Here is a 26,344-nt window from a genome sequence, read left to right as displayed (position 1 = left end):
TCCCACACACATCGAGGGAAGCACACTGGATCTGATTTTTGTCTCTGGACAGTAGTTGAATGATCTGGAATTAGGAGACTTAGTTATTGAACCTTTGTCATGGTCAGATCATTCGCTTCTTGGTCTGGACTTTCGGACCGCCGCTCAACACCGCAGGGAGACGGGGCCAATGCGTTGGTTCCATCCCAGGAGCCTGATGGACCCGGAGAGGTTCCTGATGGAGCTTGGGCCATTCCCTGAGGATCTAGCCCACGGCTCGGCCGAGGAACTAGTCGCGGCCAGGGAACGGGCCGCGGCTGGAGCTTTGGACCGTGTCGTGCCTTTGCGGCCTCTGACCTGGTGCAGATCTCAACCGGCTCCTTGGTTTTCCAAGGAGCTGAGGGAGATGAAGCACCAGAAAAGACGCCTAGAGAGTATATGGAGGTCCAGCCATTCGGAAGCTGACCGAACACTAGTTAGGTCATATATTCAGACCTACCTAGTGGCACTGAGGGAGGCTAAGCATACTTAAGTTTCCTCCCTTATTGCATCGGCAGATAATCGTCCGGCCACCCTGTTTAGGGTGACCCGCTCCCTCGTACATCAGGAGGTGCGGGATGATCCCTTGCAAGGGTGTGCTGAGGATTTTAGTAAGTATCTGCATGATAAAATCGCTCAGTTTCCGGACCAAAATTGGGTAGATTCAGGTGAGATGGCGGAGGCAAGTCTTGTTGAGACCATCTGGGATGAATTTGATACTGTGGCTCCCAAGGACATGGACAGGATGCTGGGAAAGCTGAATGGCACCACATGTGTCCCTCCTGGTTGGTACTGGCCACACAGGAGGTGACACGAGGCTGGCTCCAGAGAATCGTTAACGCTTCTTTGATGGAGGGTGTTGTCCCTACCGCCCTGAAAGAGGCGGTGGTGAGGCCCCTCCTCAGGAAGCCTTCCCTGGACCCAGCTGTTTTGGGAAACTACCGTCCTGTCTTCAACCTTCGCTTTGTGGTGAAGGTTGTTGAGAGTGTGATGGCATGACAGTTACCCCAGCACCTGGATGAAACTGTCTATCTAGACCCGTTCCAGTCCGGCTTTCGACCTGGCTACAGCATGGAGACGGCTTTGGTCGCGTTGGTTGATGATCTCTGGAAGGCTCGGGACAGGGGTCATTCCTCTGCCCTGGTCCTTTTAGATCTCTCAGCGGCTTTTGATACCATCGACCATGGTATCTTGCTGCGACGGTTGGGGAGTTTAGGAGTGGGGGGCACCGTTCTTCGGTGGTTCTCCTCCTATCTCTCCGACTGGTCGCAGACGGTGTTGGCAGGGGGGCAGAGATCAACCGCAAGGCGCCTCATGTGTGGGGTGCCACAGGTGTCGGTTCTCTTGCCTCTCCTGTTCAACATCTATATGAAGCCGCTGGGTGAGATCATCAGTGGTTTTGGGGTGAGGTATCAGCTGTACGTTGATGATACTCAGCTGTACATCTCTAACTCTAACCACCCCAACGAAGCTGTCGAAGTGCTGTCCCAGTGTCTGGAGGCCGTGCGGGTCTGGATGGGGAGAAACAGGCTTAAACTCAACCCCTCCAAGACGGAGTGGCTGTGGATGCCGGCATCCCAGTACAGTCAGCTGCAGTCGCTGCTGACCATTGGGGGCGAGTCACTGGCCCCAATGGAGAGGGTGCACAACTTAGGTGTCCTCCTGGATGGACAGTTGTCCTTTGAAGGACATCTGACGACCGTCTCCAGGAGAGCTTTCTATCAGGTACGCCTGATCCACCAGTTGCGCCCCTTTCTAGACCGGGATTCCTTGTGCACAGTCACCCATGTCCTCGTCACTATCGCCTGGACTACTGTAATACTCTCTACATGGGGCTCCCCTTGAGGAGCATCCGGAGGCTCCAGTTGGTCCAGAATGCGGCTGCGCGGGTGATAGAGGGAGCCACTCATGGCTCCCATATAACACCTCTCCTGCGCAGGCTGCTCTGGCTGCCTGTGGTCTTCCGGGTCCACTTCAAGGTGTTGGTCACCACCTTTAAAGCGTTTCATGGCTTAGGACCGGGCTATTTACGGGACCGCCTGCTGCTACCGTTTGCCTCCCATCGACCTGTGCGCTCTCATAGGGAGGGCCTCCTCAGGGTGACAGCCTTCTCTGTGGGGGCCCCTACCCTCTGGAATGAGCTTCCCCCAGGATTTCGACAGCTTCCTGACCTCCGGACCTTTCACCGCGAGCTGAAGACGTATTTATTCTCTCGTGCAGGACTGGCATAAAATAGATATTTATTACTAATTTTAATGGGGTTTTTAGGTTTTATTGTATATTTTAATTAATTGGGCCAAATTGAATAGTTTTTTTTAGAATTGTTTTTAATTGTATATTGTATTTATTTACCGTTGTTTTAGTTGGCTGTAAACCGCCCTGAGTCCTTCGGGAGAAGGGCGGTATAGAAATTAAATTATTATTATTATTATTATTATTATTATTATTATTATTATTATTATTATTATTATTATTATTATTATTAATAGGTTTAGGGAGCTAAAGAGGTCCTTTAAACCTTGCATAAACTTAAGATAACCATTATAGGCTTAAAAGTTCTAAAGCCAGACAAAACCAATTTTATTGGGCAGTGGTGGGATTCAAGTAATTCAACAACTCTGCCCTAATGATTTCTTCCAATGACCAATTTGCCAAACTGCTCAGAAGATTAACAACCAGTTCTCCCGAAGTGGTGCGAACTGGCTGAATCCCACCACTATTATTGGGTCTTTTGTTTGGCAGGGTTAAAGGGTGACTATTCCCTCCATAAAATCCATCAAAGCTATTCAAAATGCATTGTAAACAGGTCTTCGGCCCCCTTCTACTTTAGTAACTTTCCCCTTCTGTCACAAAAAAAAAAAGCAAGAAAAGGCTGTAATGTTTTCTCTTTATCAGAAAGGAGAACTAAAGTACTGAAAAAGGATTGTGTCCCAGGGACTCTGCTAATAAAGGAAAGAACTGCAGATTATTTACAGAGGAAGGAATTTAACAGTATTAAATGCCAGATAATAAATAAGGAATATTCTTGCAGCTCTCTGCCAATAGAAGTTGGATATCATTGTAATGTCATATAGTGTATGATGTAATGTATAATGCTTACACACAAGTGGGGAAATGAGCAAAACTTCCCAGACGTTCAAAAAGTCTATTTGGGAATAAATTTCAGCAGGAAGAGAGACAAACCCCAAATGGTTAATAAAAAACTATGTTCTATAAATAGCTATGGAATCCAAGCTTTGACAATGAATGATATGGAGTACCATGAAGTGGGACAGCTGATTGATACATGGAGCAAGAGCCCTCCATACTGTCACCTTTTCACTAAAGTGAAATATGTTTCACTTCATATGTATCCTTTATTGCCAGTTGCAGTACTTGCAAGACAGCCTTGCAGCACAATCCAATATATATGTCCAATTAAAAATAAACATCACTAAGTTGAGGTTTACTAGCAAATGAATATAGAATTGTAACCTGAAGCATACTAAGCATCCAATCAGAATGTTTTGTAATGGGACATTTTCTATATCTCTAAGTCAAGGTACCAATTTATCAACACTATTTTCCTGGGAATCTGAGAAAGATTTGTAGTAGGTACAATAACCACTTCTTAACATTCTCATCCTTAAACAGCAGTAATTATATTGGTGTCTGTTCTTTAACTTGATGAAGCCAAAATGGTAGAACATATTGCAAGACCCTTCTGTACTTGCTTTGTGACATTGCAGTGCAAATATATGAAGAGTATAGTTTGCATTGCCATGTTATGATGTATGTTTCATCGCTTGCTTCTTATCCCCACACAGATTCCCATGAATAATTAAGAAGACCCCTTCTCTAACTCTGTAAAGCTTCAGGAATGCTACAATAATGCGTGCATAAGAGCACCAACGTGCCTACCATTCCTGTCCTAATGTTTATTTTTATTTTATTTTTATTTTATTTTATTTTTGTCACACAGTATATATAAGCATAAGCATGTAATAACTATACAATATATAAGCATATATATATATAAGTATGAGTATGTAATAACTATAATAATTGGATATAACGAAAGGAAACAATAGGACAGGAACGGTAGGCATGCTTGTGCTCTTATGCACGCCCCTTACAGACCTCTTAGAAATAGGGTGAGGTCAATAGTAGACAGTTTTTGGTTGAAGCTTTGGGGATTTTGGGAAGAGACCACAGAGTCAGGTAGTTTATTCCAAGCATTAACAACTCTGTTACTGAAGTCATATTTTCTGCAATCAAGATTGGAGTGGTTAACATTAAGCTTAAATCTATTGTGTGCTTGTGTATTGTTACAATTGAAGCTGAAGTAGTCTTCGACAGGAAGGACATTGTAATAGATGATTCTATGAGTTAAACTCAGGTCATGTCGAAGGCGGCGTAGTTCTAAATTTTCTAGATCCAGGATTTCAAGTCTGGTGGCATAAGGTATTTTGTTGTATTCAGAGGACTGGAGAACTCTTCTTGTAAAATATTTCTGGACACGTTCAATTGTATTGATGTCAGAAATGTGATATGGGTTCCAGACAGTCGAGCTGTATTCAAGAATTGGTCTAGCAAATGTTTTATATGCTCTGGTTAGTAGTGTAATGTTTTTGGAGAAGAAGCTACGCAAGATTAAGTTTACAACTCTTAAAGTCTTTTTTGCGATGTAGTTGCAGTGGGCTTTGGCACTTAGATCATTTGATATGAAAACTCCAAGGTCTTTAATAGGATGGGGGTCATCTGTAAGGTAATGTCCATCAAGCTTGTACTTAGTGTTTAGGTTCTTTTTTCCAATATGTAAGACTGAGCATTTGCTGGTTGAGATTTGGAGTTGCCAAGTTTTAGACCATTCAGATACAAAGTCAAGGTCTTTTTGAAGGGCAGTTGTATCGTTGGTGGTGTCTTCAGTAGCGATACAGGTTGAGAATAGATTTTGCCAGTCAAGAGATGAGAGGTCAGTGTTTATAAGGTCATAGTTGGCTTTTTTGAAATTGTAGTTTGGAATACTATTATTATGACAATTTTTGTAAGGGCGTATATTGAGACAAAAAGTCTAGCATGCTGTGGTCACTGTTGGAAAAGGGTTCTTTTATTTGTAGTCCATAAATTGAGTTTGTGTTGTTGCAGAAGATGAGGTCAAGGCAGTTGTTGAGTCTTGTATTGTTAGTTACTAGCTGTTCAAGACCTAGATTTGTAACAGCGTTGTATAGGGTAATATGGATGGGTTCAGTTGTACATTCGTTTGTTATCCAGTTAATAAGAGGTAGATTGAGGTCACCCAAGAAGATGAGAGGATATGGGCAAGAGGTAGCCCATGTTAGTAGTGTGGTTAACATGTTCGCATGTTTGATGTCATAGTCAGGGGCTCTGTAGCATAGTAAGAATTGAAGTGTGATGTTAAGGGACAGGTTGCATATAATAGTTTCAGGAAGAGCAAGTTTATGTGTAACTTGAATATTTTTTAGATTCAGTGACTTTTTGTAAAAGATAGCCATTCCACATCCTCTGCGGGTTTTGTGATCTGACCGAAAAACATGATATTCTTTGTCTGAAATAATGGAGTCAGGGAGGGATGAGTTCAGCCATGTTTCGCATACAAATATAATATAATATATAATATAATCCAGTTTAACAAGAGGATAAATTCAGGCAATTTGTTTACAATGCTTCTTGCATTTATCAATTTGCATTTAAGATCTGCAGTGTTTGGTGTAGAGGAAATAAGGGGTGTGCGTGTTTTTTTAAAGGCAGTATCAGATTGTAGTATGTTGTCTATTGATTTGTTTATTTTCAGGCAGGAGAGTTGGGCATAGTTTATGCATAGTTTGCATTTCTTGATTTCTTCCCTTTCTTTTATTGAATCATTACATTTATAGCATATTATTGATTCATTTTGGGCATTATTTGCAGTGGCATCTTTTGTTTGAGGGCGTTTGGCATTTTTGGTGGAATTTTTGCTTGGCATGATTAATGTTCTGTTTGTATTTTACAATTAATTTGACTAATATTAATAGATGGTAAGGTACATTCTTCGTGTTCTCCTTTTTTGGAGATTTTATCCTTTGATTGTATTTTCTTTGATTTTATCCTTTGATTGTATCCAATTTCGTATAGTTATTACATACTTATGCTTATATATATGCTTATACATCGTATAGTTATTTCATGCTTATGCTTATATATACTGTTGTGACAAATAAAATAAATAAAAATAAAATAAATTATTTAAATAGCAACCTTAGAAGTACTGCATTGGACAATATTGAAAAATAGCTTGAAAGAGTCAGAACAATCAAAAGAGAGTTACAATGATTTTATATGATTTCTGATAATGATTAACCACAAGACCAGATGATAAATCTGATTTAATTATAAAAGTATTGTGTTAAAAGAAATATGTTTTATTTTCTCATCCACATATTGTTTTGTTCCAAATGCATTTTGGTAATTATAAATTATTTAAAATTTACACTGACACAGCAGATAAAAATACAAAAATAATGATACAGATCATGTTATTAAATATATTTGCAAATTTACTTTTTTTTACTTACTATACCTCTCTCTATATTCAGAAACCATTACTTTTCTTTAAAAGTAGTTTTGGGGGTAGCTCTGCAACAGTAAACACGTTTTTACTGCTAGCAAGATAAAAGCAGTTGAACAAAATATGTTGGCTGATATTCTGCAATGAAAGAGACATGAGACTATAAGAAAATTCATGGTTCATTTCAAATGCAGAATTCAAAGACTTTTGGAACATCTGGAACTATTTTCAGACAATTGCAGAAACCTGCTTATGGTAAAGTTGTTCCCAAGGTTACAAGGAACTTCATACACTACATAATAAGAAATTGTGTACATACTTATCATAATTAATAATTTATGGCAAATGGGAGCAAGGTGAGGGGGTTAGATATATTCAGTAGAGCTCTGTTGCTGGGTTGCAGTAATCCAGATTACCTCTATATAACAAAGATAATATTTTCTGTATTTGTTAACTGTCATCTACTGGTTGTTCAAACTCTGCAGCCTAGTTATCATACTCCTAATTTCAATACATATTTTGTGCAGTTATCATTATAATAATAAAGATATCAGGAATAAATAATGTTTTATAAACAGTATACAGTGAATTTTTAATTGAAACCATTGTCTTGAATAACATTGTCCGCTTGGACTATTGCAATGCTCTCTACATGGGGCTGCCCTTGAAGTGGACCCGGAGGCTGTAGCTAGTCCAGAATGCAGCTGCGCGGGTAATAGCACCAATCCTGCGCAGTTTGCACTGGCTTCCTGTGGTCTTTCAGGTGCGCTTCAAGATTCTGGTTACCACCTTTAAAGCGTTCCATGGCTTAGGACCCGGGTACTTACGGGACTGCCTGCTGTTACCTTTTGCCTCCCACCGACCCGTACGCTCACACAGAGAGGGCCTTCTCAGGGTGCCGTCCGCCAAGCAATGTCGGCTGGCAGCCCCCAGGGGAAGGGCCTTCTCTGTCGGAGCTCCTACGCTTTGGAATGAACTTCCCCCTGGCTTATGTCAAGTGCCTGATCTTCGGACTTTTCGCCGTGAGCTGAAAACGCACCTGGGACTGGATTAAAATTTTATTGGGGTTATTTATATTTTAAGATTTTAAATTGTTTTAAATTCTCGGCCACATTATAATATTTTTTTTAAAATTTCTTTTAATCTGTATATAGTGTATTTTTACTTGGCTGTACACCGCCCTGAGTCCTTCGGGAGAAGGGCGGTATAAAAATCGAAATAAATAAATAAATAAATAAATATGGTACACTACAAGATTATAGCCATAAAATAAAGCTATAGGATTATAAAGTTTCATTTTTTGTGTTTAAAATGAAACTTTATAATCCTATAGCTTTACTTTTACTTCACTCTTAAACGCAGATTACAAGATCTTTATGGCTATCATAACAGGAAGGATAAAAGGAATACTGAATGAGATTATTCACTCTGACCAAAATGGCTTTCTCCCTTCTAGACAAATTAGAGATAATACAAGAATAGTACTGAATATATTAGAGTATTATGAGGCACATCCAGAAAAACAAATTGTCCTTATTTTTCTGGATGCGCAGAAAGCATTTGACAATTTAAACTGGAAATATATGATTAGACAAATTAGAGAAATGAAATTTGGTGACAAATTTGAACAAATGATTGAAGCAATTTATTTGTCTCAAAAAGCAAGTTTGGGTTAATAGTAAATGGAGAAATTACAAAAACATTCAAAATAAAGAAAGGAGTCTGCCAGGGATGCCTACTGTCACCTCTGCTTTTCATTTTGACCTTACAGTTACTATTGATGAAGATTAGAGCAAATTCAGAGATTAGGGGAACTAAAATTAGAACGGAAGAATATAAATTAATGACGTTTGCAGATGATCTGGTATTCTTTTTGGAAGACCCAAAGGAAACAGGATCCATATTAATACAAGAAATAGAAAAATATGGGGAGATAGCAGATCTTAATAATCTTATGTAATAAGACAAAAACAAAAATGATAGTTAAAAATGTAAAAATACAACAGGAAAGGGAGTTAGAAGAAAAAATGGGATTACAGAATGTGAGAAAAATTAAATACCTAAGAATTTGGCTGACAGCAAGATGTTCTTCAATTAAAGAAGACAATTACATAAAGCTTATGCAACAAATTAAAATTGATTTGGAAAGATGTGGGGGGGCATTAAATCTATCCATACTGGGTCAGATTGCAACGATTAAAATGAATATTCTTCCAGAACTGCTATTTTTTTTTTAAACCATTCCCATAAAATTAGATAAGAAATTTTTCACAGAATTGAATCAAATTACAACAAAATTTATATGGGCAAAGAAAAAAGCAAGAATAAAACTCAAACCTTCAGGACAGTAGAAGCAGAGGTGGCTTAGGGCTCCCAGATTGGCGACCTTATTATCAGGCAGCAACCTTAGTTTGGATTAAAGAATGGATCAATTTGAGAAATAAAAGATTACTTATATTGGAAGGACATGATTTTAAAAAAGGATGGTATGCCTTCCTATGGGACAGAGAGAACAATCTCTTTCATATTTCTTACAATATAAAATACGAGAAGCCCTAATGCAAACATGGCAAGAAATTAAGAAAAAACATTATATGTAAATCCCTAATTGGGTTTCGATGATGGAAGCAATGATCCATCCCAATACTCTGAATCTAAGTAAAATGGCAAAATACAGTGAAATTCTAGATAACCAGGGGAATCTAAAAAATAGGCAAGAATTGGAAGAACAGGGAATAAATATAGATTGGTGGCCTTACTTACAATTAAAATTAAGCTATATAAAAGATAAAGATGAATATGTATTGAAATTCTACCAAAACAATTAGACAAAATATTGACTGGTCCAGATAAAAAATTAATAACCAAAATTTATAATTATTTATTAGAATTTGACAGAGCAGAAGATATGGTAAAAGGAGCTATAATAGCCTGGGCTAGAAATATTGGGCATAATATCAAATTAAAGGATTGAGAAACAATTTGGAACAAAAATTATAAACTAACCAAATTGGCAAAATACAAAGAAAATCAATATAAAATGTTTTACCATTGGTATTTGGAACATTCTAGATTGGCAAAAATATATCCAAATTTAAACCCCAATTGTTGGAAATGTGGACAAAAACTTGGACCTTCCAATTGTTGGAAATGTGGACCTTCTTTCATACATGGTGGTCATGCTCCAAAACAAAAAAATACTGGATGAAATACATAGTTGGATACAGGAAGTAACAGGTTTCCAGATAGAATACACACCAGAGCTGTTTCTTCTAGGAATTATGAAAACAAAATATGGAAAAACAACAACATACATTATTTTACATATGACAAAGGCGGCAAGATTAGCATTTGTGCAATGTTGGAGAAGCTCAAATACACCCTCTGAAGAGTTAATAATTAGAAAAATATTGGATTGCGCCGAGATGGACAAAATGACACTTGAACTGAAAGGATGGATGGATTCAGATTTTTATGTAATATTGGAGAAATGGTATAATTGGGTCGAAAATAGGAAAAAAGGGGAGATAACAGATAGTAGAATTAGTAAGAATTAGAAATTCTAATTAGAATTAGTAATATAATTTAGTAAAATTATATAGAGTATAGGAGAACACTAATGGGATGATATGGAAATGGTCACAGTCATGCACAAGAGTTGAATGAAAATTGTTTAATTGTTAAAATTCAATAAAATTTATATTAAAAAAAGGATTATAAAGTTTCAGAAAAATAACATTTCTGAACAAGTGACATACAACTTTTTAAAAAAATTATTGATTTCTTGCAGCAATAGCAAATAAGGTATTTCTAATTATTTTTGTCTCCATTGGATAACATCATTTTTAGATATTATTATAGGGACTTGGAAACCAAGTATATAATATATTAGACAGAAAAAATGTTTGGGTTATGGGCTTCATCATGTTGAAGGTACTATCAATGTATCATGATTTTTTTTACTAAATTTGTGTTTTATTTTCCTCAATAGAGCTGAAGCAATACAGGGCTTTTAGTTCTATTTGAATCCAGCCCACTATTCCAGCTGTGTATCTAATGACTGGAATTGTCCAAGTGTTAATTGACTTGATGGTATTTTTCCATTCAGTTTGGATTTTAAGATTATCTTTAGTCTCCTGATGTATTCACTACTAACCTTTTTATTGACTTCTGTATATTTCCGAATATATCTTTTCTTTTATGTATACTGAGACCATATGCACCAAGACAAATTCCTTGTGTATCCAATCACACTTGGCCAATAAAAATTCTAATCTATTCTATTTTATGCTGTCAATATTTGTAATGATTTTCTTTATCCAGACACTTGATGATATCTCCATAGGGCATCTTGAGTCCTTCAATTTTCATTATTTTTCCCCTGGTGATGGCAAGGGTGACACATTTGTCCAGGCCAATGTACTGGCTGTGTATGTGGACAATATTAAGTGGCAATTGTATTTCAGATATTGTTTTCCCCTAGAACTTCAGATCATCTAGTAAAAATGATAGGGACAGAGGTTTTTGATGCTTGATTGCAAACATCTATCTATTTAACTTTTTTCTCCCAATTTTTTATTTAACTTTTTTATTTTAACTTATGTATGTGGCATAAAGTAACAATGTAATATATGTCCTAAATCATCCTGTGCAGCTATACAACGATTCAAAATCTTTGGAAATCAAGCATATACTATAAGCTTAAATAATAAATAAAAAGCCAATACATTTTCATATCTAATTATTGAGAAAAAAATCTTCAGACTCTTTCTATGTTTTCTAACAATGGATTATTTAATAATGCCACATTAAAACATTATGATTTATAATTTAAAACATTATGGTTTATGATATGATTTATCATTTAGTGCAAACACTACCTCAGAATACAAATAGCTTTTACAGAAACAGGCTGTCAAAGAGAACCTTAACTCAAATAGAAGATTACTTCCAATATCCTTGGGGTATCATCTTCCAAATTCCTATACACATAAAGAAATACATTTGAATATATTATGTGGCTATAATCATTTTGTGATAAAGGTTTCTCTGCCCCCACATTGCTTAGGCACAACAACTAGGAGATGAAATTATAAATCCATTTAAGTGTGCATTTATTGCCCCAATTATAAGAGTACAGAAAGATTAGCATTTTCCTCTCCCACACTGCAGTTTTTCGAGGCAGGAAAAGGTGTGTGGGTGTGGTAATGTCTTAGTCTTCTCTATATAGAATACAGTTAACTCTGTGTGATTCTAATAGCTTTTATTCTTATGATTTGTATGCCAATATTTTGTAATTAAAAGCTGAAATATTACTTAGATCTATGATAATTTCATCAGATCTTTTCTTGCTTCTAAACTACAACAGTGAAAGTAAAGGATGAGCAATTATTGATATTTAATAAGTTTAACATTATGGCACGAATTTTGCTACTTGCATTCTTGTTTAAGATGTTATGTACGACTAAGTATTTAGGCATGAGCAATATCATTTTAGGGACGTGGTGGCTCAGGGGCTAGGACATTGAGCTTGTCGATCGAAAGGTCGGCAGCTCAGCGGTTCAAATCCCTGGTGCTGCCATGTAACGGGGTGAGCTCCCGTTACTTGTCCCAGCTTCTGCCAACCTAGCAGTTTCGAAAGCACATAAAAATGCAAGTAGAAAAAATAGGGACCACCTTTGGTGGGACGGTAAAAGCGTTCCGTGTGCCTTTGGCATTGAGTCATGCCGGCCACATGACCACGGAGACGTCTTTGGAGAGCGCTGGTTCTTCGGCTTTGAAACGGAGATGAGTACCACCCCCTAGAGTCAGCAACGACTAGCATGTATGTGCGAGGGGAACCTTTACCTTTACCTTTAATATCATTTTACAGGGGAACAAACTGAAAGTCCTATCCACAACACAGTCCATTTAGAATTTGGGAAGTGGTTCAAGCTCAATACAGATCTATTCCAAATGTATAAGGAATGAAAATAACATCAGGGTTGAAATTCATTTCAATATTGGAATGCTTAATTTGGCAGGGAGGCAGTTTAACTATTGGCCAAGGGGAAAAGGTAGCAATGCAATATTTTCATGCTTTGAAACTGGTTATGGCCCCACCATCACTATCCATGTATCCATGACACAGTCTTACCTAAGGGCTGTGAGAATAACCTTCAGAGACAGGAGCGAAAGCCTAGGCAATTATCAGATAAAACATAACTAACAGAAGGAACTGGGGTATGGAAAACACCTCAGAAAGATCCTTCCTTAGTTCTTTGGAAAGTAAAGGAGGGAAGAAATGTTTTCAGATTGGTACTATGACCTTACATTTGTGTTAGCGCTCATGGTTTTGGTTTCTTCAGAATCAAAGGGATGACATCAAATAATCATTTCACTCAAGCATTTTCAACATGTCCTAAAATGCTGAATGTACAATGACACCAATCGCCAACACTCCAGAAGACAGAGTTAAGATACAAAAGAATCCTGACAGACTTGAACATTAGGTACAATCTATCAAAATGAAATTCAATGGTGAAAAAGTAAGGTTTTACGTTTAGGCAAGAAAAACCAAATGCACAAATATAGACTAGGTGGCACCAGACTCCAATAGTAATAAATGCGAGAAGGATTTTAGAGTCCTATTGGACAATCACTTAAAATGAGCCAGGAGTATGCATCAGCTACCAAAAAACCCAATGCAGTCCTAGGCTGTACTAACAGAGAGATAGAATCAAGATCATGTGAAGTGTTAATATCACTTTATAATGCCTTGGTAAGACCACATTTGGAATATTGCATCCAATTTTGGTTGTCATGATATAAAAAAGATGCTGAGACTCAAGAAAGAGTACAGAGAAGAGCAACAAAGATGATTAGGAGACTGGAAGCTAAAACAGTTTGGCTGCAGTGTCTCAATTTTTTCTTGCATTGTTGTTTGATTTCTTTTCTTTCATTATTGTTTGATTTCTTTTTTTGCATTGTTGTTTGATTTCTTGTTCTTTTTTTTTTTTAAATATACTTTATTGAACTTTTTTACATTAAAAGCATAAAAAAAGGAAAAAGAAAAGCTTATATCATTTAACAGCTATTTGTGGTGTTTTTCATCTGACAATAATCCGTGCAATAATGACAAACATTAAATTCTACATATTTGTATTCTTATTTTATCTATTGATTATGCTTAGTAACTAAATATTCCTATCTCCTTTCCATCCATCCATACCACCGTTCCCATATACCATAAAATACTGATGTCTCTTTACCCTTCAGACTCAGAGTTAGTTTGTCCATTTCTGCGCAATTCATAATCTTTTGTATAATAAGTCTCTCTGAGGGCACACATGGCTGTTTCCAACATTGAGCAAAGGCCATCCTAGCAGCAGTTAATATATGTAGTATTAAATATTTTATACTCTTCAAGTATTTTTTTTTTAAAATCCCCAATAAAAAAAGTTCGGGTTCTAGATCCAATTGTTCATTCGTAATTTCTTGTAGCCACTTTTTAATTTTTAACCAATATTTACGTGATTCGGGGCAGGACCACCACATATGGTAATATGTTCCATCTTTATTTTTACATTTCCAGCATATGGGAGACATTTTGGGATACATTTTCGCTAGTCTCGAAGGGGGCAGGTGCCACCTGTAGAACATTTTATATGCATTTTCTTTGTATGCTGCTGATTTTGTTAATTTATAATTTCTGTTCCATATTTTCTCCCAATCTGATAAATTTATGTTATGTCCAATATTTTGGCCCCATGCAATCATACATCCTTTCACTACTTCTTCTTCCAATTCTACTTCTAGCAAGTATTTATAAATTTGGGTAATATTTTTTTTGTCTGGCCCTAGTAAAATTTTATCTAATTGCTGTGGTTTAAGATATATTCCATATTCTTTTATATCTTGTTTGTATCGATTTTGTAACTGAAGATAGGCCCACCAGTCAACCCGTAGTCCTTGTTCTTGGAGGTCCTGTAGTGTTTTTAATTTTCCATGAATATCTAATAGATCTTTATATTTTAGCATTTTATTCAAATCTAAATTATTTGGGTGAATCATCGCTTCCATTGTGGATAGCCAAATTGGGATTTTTATATAGTGTTTCTTTTTAACTTTAATCCAATTGTTTATTAGGGAATCTCTAATCAAATGTCTGTGGAAATATTTTTGTTTCATATGGCCTGTTTCCCACAGGAAGGCATGCCATCCTCTGATTTCTTGTTCTTAATTATACATTCACATACACTTGAACTGAGGGCCAACTCAGTTACTTATTGGACATAACCATGTATGCATACTAGCACAATACCCCCCCCCTTAAGAATTTGCTTTATAAAAAAGAATAATTTTCAATAAGAAAAATCCCTTTTCTTGTTTTTCTAATTTTGCAATCATATTTCTGTATATTCAGTAAAACTACAATGTTTCAAAAAGCGGTTTTAAAAATTACACTAAATTTATAAAATATAAGGACTGCAGATAGTATGTAGTTTATTTTTATATATACTTAAAATACCCAGAAATTTAATTTATTTATTTTATTATTTGGTCTATTTATTTGCTGTGTATCTCACTGAAGGGCTACTCTAAGTGATTTACAACAATAAAAAGGAAAAAATGAAAAGAGTGTAAGCATTTACACTGGTCTGCCAACAGCCACCTCTAGTGTGACACTTCCGCATTTGGACCTCAGGCCAATCAGCAGCTCTACAGGCTCAGAATGGGGGCAGATCTTACCCTAGAGAATAAAATGTTCCAAAGGGCAAGTGCTGCGGCAGAGAAGGCTCTTATTCTGGATAATCACTTCCAATGGTCAGATTTCTTTGATCAACAGGATCTATAGTTGGCCCTCTCTGCCAGCCTGACTACCAGTGATGGGTTGCTCCCGGTTCGCTCCAGTTCTGTAGAGCCGGTAGTAAAAATCTGCTGGCGTTTGGAGAACCTGTAGTAATGGCTGGCTGGCCATACCCCCGAATTGGTTCCCCGATCATCAGAAGTTTGTTTCCTTTTTTTACTTTTAAAAGCATCTTTTCTTCAGCCAAAGAAAGGCTTTTAAAAGTAAAAAAAAAACCTCTGATGATCGCGTGGCTGAGCAGGGATCATCAGAACCCTTTAAAAGGTGTTTTTTTATTAACAACCTCTTCAGCCAAAGAGGTTGTTAAAACAAAAGGTTTTAAAAAGCTCCTGTGGCAATCCCAACTGAGTTAAGAGCTTCTGGGCTGCTATCAGGCAACTTCAGCTGAGATTGTCAGAGGAAATTTTTTTTTAAATTTTTTCTTCTGGCCCACCCAATCCCCTCTCCTCACTTACCTGATTACAGCTTCTTTCGGGCTGGCAAAGCCATGCTTTACATCAGTTGCATCAGCTAGCAACTGAATCTGCCTGCCTGGAATCCATCTCCTCAGTCAGCAACTGCTTTGCTGGCTGAGGAACTCTGGGAATTGAAGTCCACAAACCTTAAAGTTACTAAGGTTGGAGACCCCTGATCTAAAAAATATAAATAAAATAAAATAATAAAATAAAATATTTGTGCAGCTTTCTGAGATTTGGTGTGTTTCTGTAGTGTTTCACTCTAACTACGCAAACACACAAAATCTCACAAAGCTATATGTTGCATTTTGTGTGTTTGTTTGTGTGAGATTCAGTTGTATTGTGTGTGTGTAAAGTGTGAAAGTTGGTTTTTGAGCTTTTTGTGGCTGTGTAAGTTTCCTGCTTGTTGCAGGGGCCATTTTGGATGAAGTGCAGCTGCTTTTACATTGTGTGTGAATCAGTTGTATTGTGTTGTGGTGTGTGTGTGTCCCTTCGCAAGGACTTTGAGGCAGCTCCTCTGAGGAAGAGGAGGTGGCGAAGCTCTGGCTGTCCTCCGGGAGAAATCGCCCTGTCTCTGCAGCATTGGTCATGTGACTGAGTAGTCGTGGCCAACTTGATGTCACTCACAGCAAGGTGCCGCCCCATCTTGCCCTGAGTGACTGCAATTTGGCCACACCCACCCAGTCACATGACCATCAAGCCACTCCCACCAAATAAGCCACACCCACAGAACCAGTAGTAAAAAAATTTGGAACCCACCCGATGACTACGATGGGCTTGTCTTATGGGGATGACACAATTCAGCAAGTAGCTTGGAGTTATGCCACTAAAAGCTTTAAAGGTAATAACCAACATCTTGAACTGTACTCAAAAGTAGACCACTGGCCAGTCAAGTTCATGGAGCAGAGGTATATTGGCCATCTTAGGGGCCCCAAAGCCTGCTCTCATTGCACTTTGCATCAGATGAAGCTTTCTAATGGATTTCAAGGTTAGCCCAATGTAGAGTGCATTGCAATAGTGCAATAGTGCAGATGAGAGATGACTAGGGCTCAATGAAGGAATATATATATACATACATACATACATACATACATATAGAGAAGGAAGGAAAGAAGGACTTAACAAAGAATTTATTTAAATAAGAACTTCTATTTACGTGTTATAAATTTCAAAAGGAGTCTATAGCTACAAAAGGCTGAACAAAAGGTAATGGTTGTTTTAAAAGCAACCTAGGATTCAATAAAACTAATTTTAAAAATATATTCTAGTTATGTAGCAACATTTCTGTATATTTTTCATTAGAACTGGTTACACGAGTGCTACAGTTAAAAATCTGCAACAATGTTTATACTTATTCTATGATGTGAAAGAGAACAAAAATGTAGAAAGTCACTTACCAACTCTAACGTAAGTTTGATCAATATTTTTCATACAATGTATGCAATATTGTGATAGGTCTCAGCTTTTAAAACTCATAAAAACAGAAAAAGAATCTAATGTCTCTGTACTTGCTACATATTCTGAAATATGCTTCCAGAGACATATTCAGGTTATGCTAAATCTGTATGCCTGGCACCCTTAATACCAGTCTGGCACAGAATCTTAGTGGCAAATCAACAGGATATACAGTTCAAACAAGTGAACACTGGAACTTATTTCGCAGGTTTACTTCTTTCCTTTTGATTCAATGCTGCTTCATGTTACAAGAGGATAAACCTAAATATTACCAAACAAGAAATATTGTGTTTTGAAGAAAAATACACATAATGTGTGGGGAAGAGAAAGAAATGTATTTAAAAAAGATATACAATTTTCTCTTATTCAATAATTAATTGTATCATATAAGTTACTCATCATAATACAAGTAGTCCTTGACTTATGAACATAAGTGGTACCAAAATCTTGGTCATTGACTGAAGCAGTTGTTAAGCAAGAGGTCATACGACTGCTTTGCTCAACTACCGCATTCTTAGCACTCTCAAGTTCAGTCATTAAATGATGTTGCAGGTCGTTAAGCAGACAGAATCCCAAGGAAGGAGTGTGGAGCACTTCAAAGGGTTGGAGAAAACCCTGGGAGACTTCGCATAGGCTGCATGCTATCCTCCCCACCAAGATCCAAGCAGGATTTTCAGTCCCAGGATACTAACATGTAACATGCACTGGGACCCCCACTGACACACACACATCCCATGGCACCCTGCACTCCTAATCTTACTGCACTGCCTCTCTACTTAGGGGCTGAAAATTTTGCTTGCATTTCAGCTCCCTCTTGTCTTAAGGACTGACTGAAAATCCTGTTGAAGGATTTCAGTTCTGTGCAAGCAGGCATGAAGGATTTCAGCACCATGCAAGCAGGTACAAAGCTTCCTTTGGCAGGAAGTTCTTTTAGCCAGGCCTCAAGAGACAAGAAGGACAGGTGGCAGGCAGCAGCTTGCAACCATTGATTTTCTGGGGAAACAGTCAGGAAGTTTGCAAATGGTGAGCATATGATTATGGGATGCTTGCCAAGCAATTGTAAGTGCAAACAGGTTGCTAAGCACCCAGATCACAATCACATAACTGCGTGGGGAGGGGGGCTTTGTGACATTTTGCAACACTCAGGAGTGTTTTACAAGCTGCAAAGTCGTTAAGGCTTACAAGGCTGTTGTCAATTCAAAATGTTGTTGAGCAAACGGTCATAAGTCAAGGATTACCTGTAATGAGAAAGGGATATGTTTATGTTACAGTACAGAAGAGTAATTGGAAATATGTTCAAAGCTCAGATGAGACAAGGAACTTGAAAGTGGAATATTTGAGAAAGGCAATTTCAAAAATTAAGATAGCTTGACAGATAACAAATTAAGGGATACAGCATTGCAAAACAAAAACATCTAACTCACTCTCTTTCTCTTTCTCTTTCTCTTTCTCTTTCTCTTTCTCTCTCTCTCTCTCACACACACACACTAATTATAAACTGTCTAACATGCCTTTTTTCCCCAAAATTATGTCTTTGCTTTGGTCCTGCATAAATAAACTAATGTCATCTTCCTTAAAGCAGAAAATGTCTCCATTTATAGCACATGCACCTAGTTTTTATAAAATTATACTTATAAGGTCTAAGTGCAGTTTTTAACTGCTACTGTTTGGTATTTATGGGTCACAATATGAGTTTAATTGGGTCATTATATTTCATATCTATAATTATTTTATGAGCTCTTGCATACTGTCTTATTAGTGCTAAAATTCTATTGTAAATTTAATGTAAAAGTCAGACAACACATTACTAAACAAAATTATTTAAAGCAAGTTAAATAAGTACTATCTGACAAATTGAAAGACAAAAAGGACAAGTATAAAAAGTGGAAAGAGGGGCAAATAACTAAGACAGAATATCAGCAAATAGCCCGAGCCTGTAAAGATGAAGTGAGGAAAGCTAAGGCTCATAATGAACAAAGACTAGCGACAAAAGTAAAAAATAACCAAAAAAGCTTCTTCCAACATGTTAAAAACAAGAAAAAAGTCAAAGAAAAAATTGGGCCATTGCTGGGAGAAAGTGGCAAGAAGATGACAAGCAACAGGGAGAAAGCAGATCTACTTAACTCATATTTTGCATCTGTCTTTACACAAAGGAAAAAACAATCCAACCTATCAAAAATAGCACCACAAAAAACAGATTAGAAACACAAGTTAAAATAGGGAAGAAAATGGTAAATGAACACCTGTCTACCCTACACGAGTTCAAATCACCAGGACCGGATGGATTACACCCCAAGGTTCTGAAGGAACTGGCAGACGAGATCTCAGAACCACTGAACTATATCTTTCAAAGATCCTGGAGCACAGGGGAGCTGCCAGAGGACTGGAAAAGAGCTGATGTAGTTCCCATCTTCAAAAAAGGAAAAAAAACAGATCCAGGAAACTACAGACCTATCAGCCTGACCTCAATACTGGCGAAGATTCTGGAAAAGATAATCAAGCAACGAATCACCGAACACCTAGAAGCAAACAAAGTAATAACCAAAAGCCAACGTGGGTTTGTCAAAAACAGATCATGCCAGACTTATCTTACTGCATTCTTTGACAAAATGACAAAATTAGTAGACCAGAGGAATGCTGTCAATATAATTTACTTGGACTTCAGTAAAGCATTTGATAAAATAGACCATACCTACTACTAGACAAAGTAGAAAAATGTGGGTTAGACAGCACCACCACAAGATGGATTCGTAACTGGCTGACCAACCGCACTCAACGTGTAGTCCTCAATGGAACTACATCCACATGGAGGGAAGTATGCAGTGGAGTACTCCAAGGCTCTGTTTTAGGCCCAGTACTCTTCAACATCTTCATCAATGACTTGGACAAGGGGATAGATAGTGAACTCATCAAATTTGCAGCTGACACCAAGTTGGCAGGAATAGTGAATGCTCCAACACTGGAAATTTTTAAGAAAATGTTGTATAACCATCTGTCTGAGATGATGTAGGGTTTCCTGCCTGGGCAGGGGGTTGGACTAGAAGGCCTCCAAGGTCCCTTCCAACTCTGTTGTTATTATTATAAGTTAAGTGTTTACTTTGTTTCAGTTCAACCAGCAGATTGTTTCAAGAGCACATTATTCTGTACTATTTAGATGTCAATATGGGTATACAATCATAGATTATTTTTCACAACAATCCAAAAGCAGTAATGGAACATCTGTCCCATTATAAATTACATTATAAAGCAAGTTTTCACTTTAAGAATTGATTTACTGTTGCTACATTTTCTCCTATTGTTCTCTAGCAGTGAGTTTGGTTTTTCTTGGTAGCACACATGAACCAAATGGAGATCAAGCAAACAGATTTTCAAACTCAAGAGCACTGATTAAGAACACATCTTTCAACCAAAAAATTCTTAGAGGTCTCTGCTTACTTTCCATGATGCTCGTGTCTTTCCTATTATGTCCTGCTTTCATTCCCCTAGATACTGTATAGTATCATTTTGAAGCATTCAGTTATTACTTCTTTGACTGCAAGAAAAATTCAGTAGCTAAAAGATGCAGAGCTTTTTTGTCATTCAAATTCCCTGAATTGCTATAATAGAAAACAAAATGGAAAAGCTTAATTTGTGGATCACTACACCCTTCCTAGCATGAAAAGGAGAAACTGTGTAGAGCCTATGTTAAACTACTAGTGTTGTGGATATAAATCCCACTAACTCTTAGGTACAGTTTTACTATTTCAAGCTATCTGTCATATATTTGCTCCTTTCTCCTTTATCCTCTGGAGATGACTTGAAGTATTTCAATATCTCAAATAGGACAATGAGTAAAAATATTGTATTAAATAAATTACTTGCTGCCTTTAAATAATTAAGTTTGCTTTGAATCAAGCATGATTCCTGGTGATTATGGTACAGTATATGTAATTATCTTGGCAACCAAGCTTACATTCTTGAGATTTCTAATAATCACTCATTCAAGCACTAATCAGATCTAACCCTCCTTCACTTTTTAAGACCAGCCAAAGTTGGTTAGGTGGTACTCGGTTTCTGTTGATGAAATCTACTCATCCATATAGATTTATTGGCAATAATATTGAAATAAATTTCCACTGCCTCCTTTCATGACAAGTCTGCCCTTACTTAGAGGTTAGTGGGTTTTTTAAAATTTGCCAAAGTCTTTAGGTACTGATAATTGATGCAGCCCTGATGGTTCAGTCATTAGAATTCTGCCCACAGCCAGGAGTTCAGTCCTGACAGACTCATAGTTGATTCAGTCTTCCATTCTTTTAAAGTTGGTAAAATGAAGTCCCAGGTTGTTGTGGGCAATATGCTGACAAAACCATTCAGAGAGTGCTGTAAAGCACTATAGGGCAGTATATAAGTCTAAATGATATTGCTATTGCTACTGTCACCTGTTTTTCCAAATCTGCAGTTTTGCAGTTTTTCATTTTCAGTAGTAAGTGTAAAATTGAAACTTGTCTAAAATTTTGAGTAGCCAATTGCTATTGAATTTGCTGAAGTATAATAGATCATGCTTAAAGCAGAAATTAAAACATCATGACTTGCTATTTGGGAAGATGCTCCAATATACTTACACAATGGACAAGTATAGAATTTTAGAAAAATAAGATTGGTCTCTGTTATGATTTTATTTTCAAATAAAATTATTTCCTTCAAGATGTTGTCTATTCTGAGAATTCTACATCAATGCGAGAATTGGCAAAGGCGGAACATACTCGGCCTACCCACTGCCTGTATCAATTGTCAGAACAAGATGTCCCTATTCAAAGATATTTATAGGACTTAAGCAATATGTCAGTCAGAGCATATAAATGCTTACACTATGTGATAACATAAAGCAAGTACATTTAGTATTTAGTCATTTCCTGATATGAAGAGTCCTTTGTCCAACTTTCTATGTGAAAATAACATAGCAGATAGCTAATTAAGAAATTGTTAATTACAATCAGATTAAAAAACAAAACAAAAGGGGACTGGACATAGATTAGAACACCTTGAGTAGAAACACCACTACAATGACAACCTAAGAGCTATTAATCTAACTGGCAATAAAAGTCAGCCATAAATAAGCCACTTGATTCAGCAGGAAGGAGAAAAAGCAATGTGACACCATATTCAGAATAACAACAGTGTTTCATTTTCAGTAGTTTCTTGATAAATCTGAGTGGCCTTATACCCCATACAGTCTTCTAAATTATAATAGCAATGTATTCAGCAATGATGAGAAAGACCAGTGTACCACATTTGTTCATCTAGCACAATAGGCATCAAACTAACTTCTCCTCATTTTGGAATTCAGAGTGGGGGAGAGAACATCCCTTCAAGGCTATAGTAAAAGTTTATTTTACTGATTTATGAGAATGTTTATAAATATGTTTATAAATGCCTTAAGCAAGGGGTTCGACTAGAAGGCATCCAAGGTCCATTTCCACTATTCCAACTATTATTTGTCCCCTTCCTCCTTAAGCAAACCTGTTTGAAGAGCTTCAGAAATTCAAGTCTGGATAAGGATTGCCAAGTCATCCAAATTACCTTGACTATTCAGTAACCGTACCTTAAGGCCCTAACATCCATTTTGAAATGAGAAAGGAAATAGAGAGCTGCATTAGAAGCATAAGAGAGAAAGAAAGGGGGACTGCTCTAGATAATAACTGTTCTGGTTTGAAATTTATTTATTCATAAATAAGTGTTTGTTTCTTCACAAATGCATGGCACAACATAGGAGAACAAAACCACTTCACAAACACATGGCACAACACAGGAGAACAATCCATCAAGACAGGATTCAGCAGTCCATCTGCATCTGAAAGACAAAGGTCACTTTTTTGAAGACATAAAAGTTTACATTCTGGATAGAGAGGTCCTCTAGAATGAAAGAGGGGTCAAAAAGGCCATCTATGTTAAAACTGAAAAGCCCTCTTGCAACAGAGGGGGAGGAATACAACACCATCTATCTCCTGTCTACAACATAGTCCTTTCAGCAGTCCCAAGAAGGCTCCACATCCATTTGCACTGTGATTAAGGTGACTCTGTGCTTATAGCATAGTGGTTTCAATGTCTCTCAGGGTGCTAATGACCAGAAGTCTGCAAAGAATATAAATCCTTCCATTCCCCACCATTCAGTCAGAACTAAGAAAGCTTCTTGGATGAGAAGTGAAACATTTTCAAGGAAGAAACCAAGAAAGTTCATTTCCCTTTGGAAAAGCATCTTTGGGGCAACCATGACCTGGATAATTGAGACTCTCCATAGACATACCAAGAATGAGTTTGTGACAAGTATAGTAGGATCATATGTAGTCTTTCATGCCAAAGTGTGTGCTCAAGTAAAAAGAAAACCCATGCCCTACCAGCATTTGCATACACATGACAAGGAGAAACTCTATGTCCATGCTGCTTCATGCTTCTGTTGTTCCAAATTAATACACAACTACTTAGGTAGTGCAACTAGAAGGCACTCTCTTATTGCCTGCTCTCATTTACTGAATAGGAAGGTGTGTTCTGAATTTGAAGCTGAAAACTGAGTTCCTCCACTGAAAAACATTTTTGGAGGAGTCCTATAATTTCTAACTAATCTATCATCTCATGCTTGAGTTGACTAGCAGTTAAAAGATTCCAGTTTGGTTAGATCCCAAAATGATCTCCCAGACATATACCTATTATGTGTGAATGAAGTTCTGCATCCAGTTCTGATCACCACAATACAAAAAAGGTGTTGAGACTGTGGAAAGAGTGCAGAGAAGAACAATAAAAATGATAAGGGTCTGGAGGCTAAAACATATGAAGAAGAGTTACAGGAATTGGGTATGTCTAGTCTAATGAAAGGAAGGACTAGGGTTAACATGATAACACTGCTCCAATATTTGAGGGGCTCCTACAAAGATGAGCAGGTCAAACTATTTTCCAAAGCTCCAAAAGGCACCATAAGGAACAATGGTTGGAAATTAACCAAGGAGAGAAGCAACCTAGAACTAAGTAATGATGAGAGCAATCAACCAATGGACTAGCTTGCCTTCAGAAGTTGTGGGTGCTCCATCCCTGGAGGCTTTCAAAAAAAGTCTGGATAACCATTTGTCTCAAATGGTATGGGGACTCCTGGTGGAGCAGGGGATTGGACTAGATAGAAGATCTCCGAGGTCCCTTCCAACTCTTATTATTCGAAGTTCTTTGTTCTAAGTGTGGAGGAAAGTTAAATGCATGGACTTGGGGGAAACTTGTAGAAATGATCTACTCACATGCCAGATGGCGAAGAAGATCAAAGCAGCGCACAGGACCAGAGAGAGCATGTAGCAGAAGGCAGCAAACGTGAAGGCCATGGCGGGACCAGGAGAAGAACCTCGTGGAAGCGGCGCGCCTCCAGCCTAGTTTTGGGAAGCCAAGAGATGCTCGAAGGAAGGCGCGAAGAGCTGCTTGTCTTCCAGCGAAAGGACAGCTCCAGACAAATTCGCTCCGCAAAACTGCCCTGGTCGGAGCACAATGAGGTCCGGTTAGACGTAGCACAGCGCAGTTCTGGGTTTTTGCCTTTCGCTCTCGCACCTTCCGACAAGGCAAGCAGCGCATGGAAATAGGACACCTCCAGTGACACTCCTCATCCGAATGGGCGACTCTTCGAAACCATCCAAGAGGAAGCGACAGTGAGAGAGAGAGAAAAGAAGGAGGCGGGATGATTCAGAAAGCAACCCTAAGGCCAATTCTCCCCAATGGAAAATAAACGGACTCGGGAGTGGGAACACCGAATTTCTCCGAACCCGTGAGGGAATCCGGGCGAAAAGGCGACTGGAGCGGCAGAAAACCGGTCCGCTCGTGGCTTTTAGCTCCCGGAAGGAGCGCGCGCATTCTCGCTCACGGCAGGAGCCTCCGGCAAGGGAAGAGCCCCGGCTCCCTTTCCACCTTTTCTCCTTCGGCAGAAGTTCCTTTGTTCGACATTCACGAGGCGAAGAGGTTCGGTGGCGTCATCCGCCCCCCCCCCTCAATTATCGCCTCAGCGACGGACCACGACGAAAAAGGGAGAGGGGGAGAGGGACTTCTTATCTTCCCCGCACCCGGCAGCGGATGCCCCTCAGTTTGGCCAGAAAGCAGGAAAAACGCTCCACCTGCTGCTCCCCGATGCCTCACGCCTCTCCGAAGGAGCAGCTCCTCGCCTCCCACCTGCAGCGGCACAGGTTAGAGGACGCCGTAAAGTGGAGCCCGACCCCGCTCGGGTCCCCTCCAGCTGGCCGCCTCTTCTCGGAAGTCCGAAAGAAGCAACAAGGGGTCAAAGACGAGCCTCCGCTTGCGAGTCCGCTCGCTCTCTTCCTGAGGGGCGAAACTTAACTCGCGCCCTTTCTCTCTGGCACACGGTGAGGGGAACTGCGCCAGCCTAGATGGGCTTCGGAGCCAAGTTAACTGTTGATCAACGCTCCGTTTCTACCCACTCGAGGCCATCTGCCACCGTCCCTCGTTCAGAAAAGGAAACGGCGGGGGAGGGGTGGGGAATCACAAGGGCAGGGTGGATTGAAATGATGTTTCACACATCCTTCTTGGCAGGCAAGAGAGAAGTGGGAACTTGCTTTGTTGAAGGCTGCTCTTTTCCTCCATGTAGTACGCAAAATAATGTCAAGACCCACTAAGGCTCTGGTGGAAGAAAACATCTTCGATTACCTTTGCTAAGTAAATCAATTAACAGAGAAAGTTCCATTGCACACCTTACTGATCATAATGCACTTTGTATTGAGATTTCAGTAAAAGTAAATTTTATTAAATTATTTAATATTTATTCATCTTGTTGCTGGCAATGTTTTGTTTTTTAAAACTTTCAGATATACAGTGGTGGAAAAGGATCTGTCACATAGAACACTCAACTTTGCTTGGAACCACAACATTCAGTGTATATCTTTGTCATCTAACATTCATCTTCCCAAAATATTGATGCCCCTAAATTCCTCCCAATTTTTTCAGACTCAAAGCAGATATTCATAAATGTTTGTCTATGTTTGCTTGTGCCTCTACAGAATCTAT

At 38.3% G+C, this 26,344-nt stretch overlaps 1 protein-coding gene across 2 annotated transcripts in view; it reads right to left on the bottom strand.

Moving 5' to 3' along the window:
- The window catches only part of CNIH3 (cornichon family AMPA receptor auxiliary protein 3), a 170,462-nt gene that overhangs the window by 115,454 nt on the left and 28,664 nt on the right, over positions 1-26,344 (bottom strand). The window contains exon 1 of one of the 2 annotated variants that reach the window (XM_058165509.1): positions 24,583-26,096. The exons of the other annotated variant lie outside the window; for it this stretch is intronic. Within the exon in view, the coding sequence (XP_058021492.1) occupies positions 24,583-24,663 (81 nt within the window). The 5' untranslated portion in view covers positions 24,664-26,096. Of the gene's footprint in view, positions 1-24,582; positions 26,097-26,344 lie in introns of those variants that run through there. 2 annotated transcript variants of the gene reach the window in all.

The sequence above is a fragment of the Ahaetulla prasina genome, chromosome 1 (genome assembly GCF_028640845.1).
Source record: "Ahaetulla prasina isolate Xishuangbanna chromosome 1, ASM2864084v1, whole genome shotgun sequence".
In the NCBI taxonomy this organism is placed as follows: domain Eukaryota; kingdom Metazoa; phylum Chordata; class Lepidosauria; order Squamata; family Colubridae; genus Ahaetulla; species Ahaetulla prasina.
Note: the sequence above shows the minus strand (reverse complement) of the source record. Positions and strands in the feature narration are given on the sequence as shown.